We start from the raw sequence: 8,064 nt of genomic DNA, 5'->3' as shown, positions 1-8,064 counted from the left end.
GCTCTCAAAAGTGGGTCACTAAGAGAGTTTTGCCACCGACACACTTATCTGTGACACAGGGAGCCTCTCAACAGAACCACCTGATCCAGAGACCCTCGGAAGCGCAGAAAGACACAAAGCGGAGCAGAAGCGCAAACATCCAACTTCAGTCAAATCTGATCACAGTACAGATGACCCACAGATTGAAGTCACTAAATGACGTTCGTCCTGGTAGAAGTCAATAAGCGTGCCCACACACACAAATTGCTTTTTCAGCAGCGGGGGCCTGCAGACTCTGAGGGCCGGTGTCCATGTGTTTGCTCGGGGACAGATGGCGGCGCAGGGAGCCCGTTCCCACGGGTCACACGCAGGAATTTAAATGCAGATAAAATCCATCACAGAGGGGCACCCCCCCGCAGAGCCCCCAGATCATCGCTGTAATGACAGCGGGGCCGCGGTGATCAGATAAAGTGGCTCAGCCGCTGACAGGCTGTGCCGCGGGACTCATCCCGCTCTCGAGGTTTGAGCTGAAAATGGATGAAAGTTTCATCAACATTGTGAAGTCAGATGCTGTCTCAACTGTGATCTTCCTGTTGAAGCAGCAGCCATGCAGGATAAAGGCTCGCTGTCCTTCAGAGCCACTTATAAGTCATACAGTCCGGTTTACAAAGGGAGGATATTAGATTTTATCCGCCAGGCGCTGGGCTTAATTCTCTCTGGCTGATTGTCAGATGGGGGCGGCGGGGTCTGAATAAATGGTAATTGCAGGTTTGGGATGTCTGCGGCCCCGGGCAGATGGCCTCGCGCTGCTCTCATAAAGCTCCGCTCGCCCACTTGTTTGCCACTGAGGAAGATGAGGAGATGAAGGCTTCCACGGAGCATTATCTAGCAGCAGCAGGGCGGTGGGGGGGTCGTAAAGGCGCACATGCCTGAACAAACCTACCCCCTCTCTGTGGAGAGACTGTCAGAGTAATATGAGGATTCTCTGACTTTATCAGCATTTTGAAACATTCAGTTTTAAATGTTTAACCTTTAGTTGGTGAAAACGTAAAAAGATCAAAGACTAGTTGTTTTTGACATTAATGGAAGTATTCAGTTAAAGACTGTAAGCTAACCCAATTTTAGCTTAATGAGATGTTTGGTTACATTACGCACAGACTGGTCCATGCAGATGCTTTTGCCCTTCACGTGGTTTCAAAGTCTTTATTGATTTAAGTAATCATTCTTTAAAGTTCAATAACCTATAATCATCAAAATTTTAACTTACTGTTGACTGAAATGATGAACCCCTAAAATAAGTTTTTGTAAGGAACCAAACCATTTTCCAAAAACGGACAGGAAAGGACTCAAAACATGTAGAAAAATAAAGAAAATTTAAATAAAATAAAGATCAGGGCCACCACTTAAGATCAATTTAAGTATTGGGTTTCACATTTTAACTCAGATGCGTCTGAACACATTTGTTTGCATTTCTTTAAGCACGTAAAGATAGATGAGTCTAGAAGGAACCGTTGCGTCACGCGTTTTCAGTGGTTGGACTGGTGCGTAATTGCGCACAGAGTTGAAAAACCCTCGTTCGGGATGACGGTTGATTTTATGCTTCTAAACTTCAGTTTTGGTGCGTGAACAAAAAAAGGTCTAAGCTGGCACGCGCTGTGGAGGCAGCAGAACAATGCGCGTCCTGACGGGTCAGAGGCGCGGGCGGCGCGCGCAGACAAACTTCTCCTCTGGTCTATTGTTCTGACACACTTCGGATTCAGGGGAGTCTTCTGGGTCGTTGGGGGGAGGACAGAAGCGGACTTAGCATGAATCCTGCTTGAAAGGGGCCATTCTGTGATTTTTTTTTTTTGGGAGGGGGATGTTGCTGTGTGGAAGACAGAGGAGTGAAAGAAAGGAGCTGCTGGAAGGGTGCGCGTAAAGCGGGTCGCGCGTGCATTCTCTCTCCCCCTTTCCTCTCTCTCTAGGAGGAGTCTGCTCCTTTCTTCACGCACACTTCACTCTCTCCCGGCGCGCACACAGGAGGCGGCGTTTGCGCATTCAGGCAACAGTTTGGACTGAGAGGAGAGCGTCTGCATGTATGTGTGCGCAACGGCCCCTCAGAAAGACGCACAGGTTGTTTCCTTTTTGTTGATTTTGCTGACTTTTTGTTTTGGACGCTGAGTTGGGGGATCGAACATGCCAGAGCTGTGAAGAAACAACCGCGCGTCCCTCCCCCGGTTCTCCCCGCTGTGGAAACAGTCGCCACAGTGCGCGCTCAGACGATGGGGGCAAAGATGATTGGAGCCAAAGCCAGGACTGGTCCGCTCTGCTCAGTGGCTCTCTGGCTGTTGCTTGTGTTCGCGCTCGTGGAAGGCACAACGGGAAAGACGCTCAAATACAAAGTTTATGAAGAGCAGAAAGTGGGCACGGTCATCGCGCGGCTGAAGGAGGACGTGGCCGGAGTGCTTTCCAAGCTCCCCAGCTCCCTGACCTTTCTGTTCCGCGCCATGCAGCGGGGTGGCACGCGGTTTCTGTCCGTCCGGGAGGAGGACGGAGAGATCAGCATTGCCACCAAAATCGACCGAGAGAAGCTTTGTGAAAAAAACTTAAACTGCTCCATTGAGTTCGACGTGGTCACGCTCCCCACGGAGTACCTGCAGCTGTTCCACATCGAGGTGGAGGTGCTGGACATCAACGACAACTCCCCGCACTTCTCACGCGGCATAGTGCCCATCGAGATCTCCGAGAGCGCCTCCGTGGGGACCCGCGTCCCGCTGGACGGCGCTGTGGACGCGGACGTCGGGGAGAATTCCCTGCACACTTATTCACTGACGCCCAACAACTTCTTTAAGATCGACGTGAGGACGAGGACGGACGGGGCCAAGTACGCAGAGCTGGTGGTGATGAGAGAGCTGGACCGGGAGGTGCAGTCCAGCTACCAGCTGCAGCTCACTGCCTCGGATAATGGCGCGCCCCCCAAGTCAGGATCAACTCTGCTCAAAATAAGTATCTCAGACTCCAACGACAACAGCCCAGCATTTGATGAACAGGCATATATCATCAACCTACTGGAAAATTCACCCCTTGGGACTCTGATCATTGACCTGAACGCCACAGATCCAGATGAGGGCACCAATGGGAAAATAGTCTACTCTTTCAGCAGTCACGTCTCGCCAAAGATCCGGGAGACTTTTAAAATCAATCCAGATAACGGCCACATCACTCTGATACAGAAAGTGGACTATGAAAGCACCGTCTCATATGAACTGGATGTTCAAGCTCAGGATTTGGGCCCTAATTCCATTCCTGGGCTTTGCAAAATTGTGGTGAAAGTGGTGGATGTGAATGACAACAAGCCTGAGATCAACATCAACCTGATGACAACAGGGAAGGAGGAGGTGGCCTATATTTCAGAGGGGGCCCCAGTGGACACCTTCATCGCTCTGGTGCGGGTTGATGACAATGATGCAGGACTGAATGGTGAAGTGGTGTGCAGACTGCATAGTCAAGGTCACTTCAGGCTTCAGAAGACCCACGAGAAGAACTACATGATCCTGACCAATGTGTCGCTGGACCGGGAGAAGAGATCAGAATACAGTCTGACGGTGATAGCTGAGGACAGGGGCTTTCCCAGCCTTTCCACCATCAAACATTTCACAGTCCAGGTTCTGGATGAAAACGATAATCCTCCTCGTTTTGAAAAGAGCCGGTATGAGGTCTTTAAATCAGAAAATAACTCTCCAGGAGCTTATCTGATGACTGTGGTGGCCTCAGATCCAGATCTTGGTACCAATGGCCAAGTCACCTACTCCATCATAGATTCTCTGGCCCAAAACATCCCAATTTCCACCTGCGTCACCATTGACCCCTCCAATGGTGCCATCTACGCCCTGCGTAGCTTTGACCATGAAGACGTCAGCAGGATCGCCTTCACGGTTCGGGCTCGGGATGGGGGGAACCCCGAACTGTCGGCCAACACCAGTGTCCTGCTCACTATTCTGGATGAAAACGACAACCCACCAGTCATCCACTCCCCTTTGCTGCGGAACCACACCGCTGAGCTTCCTGTGTGGAAGTATGCTTCTCCAGGTCAGTTAATCACAGCGCTTAAAATAGTTGACCATGACTCGGGCTCCAACGGAGAATTCAGATGCGCCATTGTTGGTGGGAATGAGGATGGGCTCTTTATGATGGACGCGAGGAGGTGCGAACTCAGAACCAATGCCAGCCTACAACAGGCTCCACGGGATGTGATGGAGATCCGAGTGGAGGTGCAGGATCGGGGAGCAAATCGGCTAACCACAGGAGTCCTGTTCAGGTTGACCCTGCAGGAGAACATTGACCCCCTCCCCTCCCTCTATCCCACTGCCTCCAGCCAGAGCCCTCTGGGTACCCCCTTCATTGTCATAATTTTCCTGGTTGCTGTCTGTGCTCTGCTGCTCATCGTCATGGTGATGTTCGCAACTGCCCGCTGCAACCATGAGAAGAAAAACCCCAGACACAAATATAACTGCCGTGTGGCAGAAAACAGTTACCAGAACCATCCTAAGAAGCCCTCCAGGCAGATCCACAAGGCCGACATCACACTGGTACCCACCGTCAACGGAACCTTACCGGTACGGGCACACCCTCGCTCTCCTCTGCCATCACCTACACCTGAGCGAGGCACTCTGGGGAGCAGACAGAGCCATCACAGCCGCCAGTCTCTCAACAGCCTGGTCACCATCTCCTCCAATCACGTCCCGGAGAACTTTGCTCTAGAGTTAGCTCATGCTACACCTCCTGTTGAGGTAAGACATGAACACAATTTCCTTGGTTTGTAGTATTTGTCAAATAGCATCTTACACAGTAATAGGAGACATATGGGCTCAATGTTTTTATCATTTGTTTGAATGTGTCCCTGCCCCCACATTTTGTTCCCTCAGCCCTTCGTGCCATTTATTTGTTGACCATCACATTCAGGAGGAAATCCCAATATCATGCCACCCTCAACCCCTCCCTCTCCTAGAATGCACCCCTCCCTACATTGTCTTGTGGCCTTGCTTGTTTGACTCCATTCATTTCCCCCTCTTCATTTTTCCTTTTATTTCTTTTTTTGTCCTGTTTGTTTCTCTTGGGATGGTAGCAAGTCTCACAGCTTCTGTCCATGCTCCATCAGGGCCAGTACCAGCCCCGGCCAAGCTTCAGAGGCAACAAATATACACGGAGCTATAGGTAAGCTGCTGTGCTTTGTTGTTAGGGCTCAGCAGAACCAAACACCAAATGATAACCACTCTTATTTACCCATTATGCTGCAGCTCCTCTATGCCTACTGCCATTAGATAACAGGTTAGTTCTCTATGCAGATATGCCCTCAATGAGATGGACAAGTTCAGTCTGAAGGACAGTGGGCGCGGGGACAGCGAAGCAGGGGACAGCGACTACGAGCCTGGGAGGGAGTCCCCCATGGACCGGCTCCTCGGTGAGGGCTTTACTGAGTTATATGCCCATGAAGGTCGGCACAGACCGCATGCAGGTACAACCTACCCCAACATCCTTCTTTTCCCATCATCCTCCTCTATCGATGCTCTCATCCAGTTCTGAATGTAACACTGAAGTTTTCATTTCCATGTAAAACTATAAGACTTTTCACTTAAAACTCACTCATTTCCAAAGTTTTACTTTAATCTGGTAAATTGTTTTCATCAACTGAGATCATCTTATGTTCTGTTGTAAAAGTGATTTTAGTGGTCTTTTAATTATTAATATGCTGTTTTAAGGCAAAAAAAAAAAAAAAAATTCTAGGACATAGTTTCTGCAGAGTGACAGTAGTTCATCAGAAATTTGTCTGTAGAATGTGGGCGGGATCAAACTGCATTTTTTTCTCTGTTCCTGATTCACAACAATTTGATAAAAAAAATGCTCAGAAATACAATTTTAGCAATAATTCTCCTAATTTATGTCATCCATCATCAAAAAATGCAACACTAATGTGCAACACGAATAAACTTTATCGGAGTGGTTCTTTAAACCACATTTCTCCAGAAAACCCTTTTGAAAAAAGGTTTATTCTGTCTTCTGCTTGTTTGATCTTATACCAACACCTTACAAAATGATTGGAGGTAAAAGTAATTAATCTGAAAGGCTAAAGTCTGGATTCTCTGAGGTCAAAGCAGAAAATGATGGTTTGTGATGAAGCATTTTTGGTCAACACAGTGACAAACCAACATCTGTTAGTACAAACTCCTAATAAAGCTTCAGTAAGACAAATATTTAGTGCGAGTGAAGTTTGTCTCCAGATAAAACAAGAAGAAAAAATAATATTTGTTGTCAGACTTTGACCAAAATGTCGTTTGAGCTCGCCACAGCACGAGGAGGACTCCTCAGTCTTGAGGTTGCAACCCCCTCTAGAGGTCATGTGATGAAGCTCATAAAGGCACACAGGAGTGAGTGGGTGGGTGGGAGTGAAGTCATTCACTCATTGAACAAAAGAAAGATCATGTGCACTGCAACCAAAAAGGCACAATTCCTGCTGGTTTCACATTCAAAGTCTGAACTGCAGAGTTCTTCCTCTATATTTTGTTAAAATGTCCAGCTTCTCAATTCATCTATTTTTTGTGAACTAGAGAAAAGCTCAGACTCCTCTCTATCTTTTAAAGCCATCAAATCGTCACATTATGGCGGGGTTATCATAAGATTATGGAAACAGTCTCTGAATTCAGTTGTGTATTCTCTCTTTTATATTTCCTTTACTAAGGATCCAGACTTTTACATAGCAGTTTTTAGGGATTTGTATCATAAGATCTGCAGGTCTTAAAGATTTGTGTATTTCTTCTCACTATTCTTTGGGGAAATATAATTAAAGAAAGGACAGTCAGAGTTTCAGAAAAGTCCTCCTAAAAAGATCAGGAGCAAGTGACTTCTGCACAATCGTTTGTCTCTCCATTCACCAACAGCAGCATGTTTGCTTAAAGCTGCATGTGGGAGGTTGTGAAGGATTCTGCATGCAGCCACTGGGTTTTGTTTGTCTGTTGTGTCCCTCTTTGCGGACATCTCCTCCACCTGCCTGAGCTGAACACGTGTAAAATAAGCCATCTGATTTTGAAGCATCTTTCCTGCAAAGAGCAAAGGTCTGCCACACATCTGCATGGGGTTATAAACACTCAATGCCCCCCTCCCCATCTAAACAAATGTCAGTCAGGGTGAAGCCGCCACAACTTCTTTAATAATGCCATCCCTCTGCTCCCAGAGCTCCAGCTCCCACACAGCCATCACTCTAAGCTGCATTCAAGCTACATCCCAATTAGAGTCCACCCAGACGGCCGACAGCCTCATCACCAACACCCCCCCCCCTTTTACAGCTGTGTGGAGGAGCTCAACTCGTTAGACTCTCTCCTCTTTCCTGCCTTGCAGCCCTCGCTTTCAGCCGTCAGAACCGAGGCTCTGATGAAAAAGAGCCATTTAATTACTGCATGGAGAACTGTTGCTATGGAGTCAGTGCCGGGCTGCCGCATGATTGAGCCCAGAAGAGCATAATTACACCTTCAGAGCTCACCTTGCTCCCCCGGCATGTTCAGCCTCCGTGTCCATGGCAGCGTCCATGATTTGGAGCCGCCCCCTCTTTGTCATCAGTCGCTGCTCAGCGTGGCAGAAAGTGGCGTCAGTCAGGATGCAGAGGATGGATGGATGGAGGGTATCAGAGGTTCAGGAACAACAGAGAACCATAACAACCGGATCCCTGTGTGCACAGCCCCTGCTAGTTAAGTCTTTCCACAGACAAAAACCCAAACCGAAGTGATTCATGTTCAAGTACCATTAACACCACAAATCCTGAGTGTCAGCTGATCCTTGTACATGGTGGTCACACGGACTCACACCATGACGAAACAATGTCTCTCTGTGCAGCAGGGGTGTCAAACTCAATCACACAGGGGGCCAAAATCCCAAACACACCTTAGGTCACGGGTCGAACAGGATAAACATTTATTGAGCACTAAAACTACATTTGAAAAACTTTTAAACTGTAACTTTTTAACACCATTTTGAACTAGATATTTAGGATTACCTGAAATAACACCAGTGTGAATGCTGTAAGCTGAATTTGGCCTCTGAAGATGCTAGTGCTGA

The 8,064-nt window shown here is 47.9% G+C and overlaps 1 protein-coding gene across 3 annotated transcripts in view; it reads left to right on the top strand.

The window, feature by feature from the left end:
- Positions 1–1,514: 1,514 nt before the first annotated feature.
- The window catches only part of pcdh18b (protocadherin 18b), a 12,463-nt gene continuing 5,913 nt past the window's right edge, over positions 1,515–8,064 (top strand). The window contains exons 1-3 of one of the 3 annotated variants that reach the window (XM_024283882.2): positions 1,515–4,748; positions 5,117–5,172; positions 5,304–5,473. In XM_024283882.2, the coding sequence (XP_024139650.1) occupies positions 2,241–4,748; positions 5,117–5,172; positions 5,304–5,473 (2,734 nt within the window). In that variant the 5' untranslated portion in view covers positions 1,515–2,240. Of the gene's footprint in view, positions 4,749–5,083; positions 5,173–5,303; positions 5,474–8,064 lie in introns of all 3 variants that reach the window. The other 2 variants (XM_024283883.2, XM_024283881.2) reach the window with 2 other exon arrangements.

The sequence above is a fragment of the Oryzias melastigma genome, linkage group LG10 (assembly GCF_002922805.2).
Source record: "Oryzias melastigma strain HK-1 linkage group LG10, ASM292280v2, whole genome shotgun sequence".
Classification (NCBI taxonomy): Eukaryota; Metazoa; Chordata; class Actinopteri; order Beloniformes; family Adrianichthyidae; genus Oryzias; species Oryzias melastigma.
Note: the sequence above shows the minus strand (reverse complement) of the source record. Positions and strands in the feature narration are given on the sequence as shown.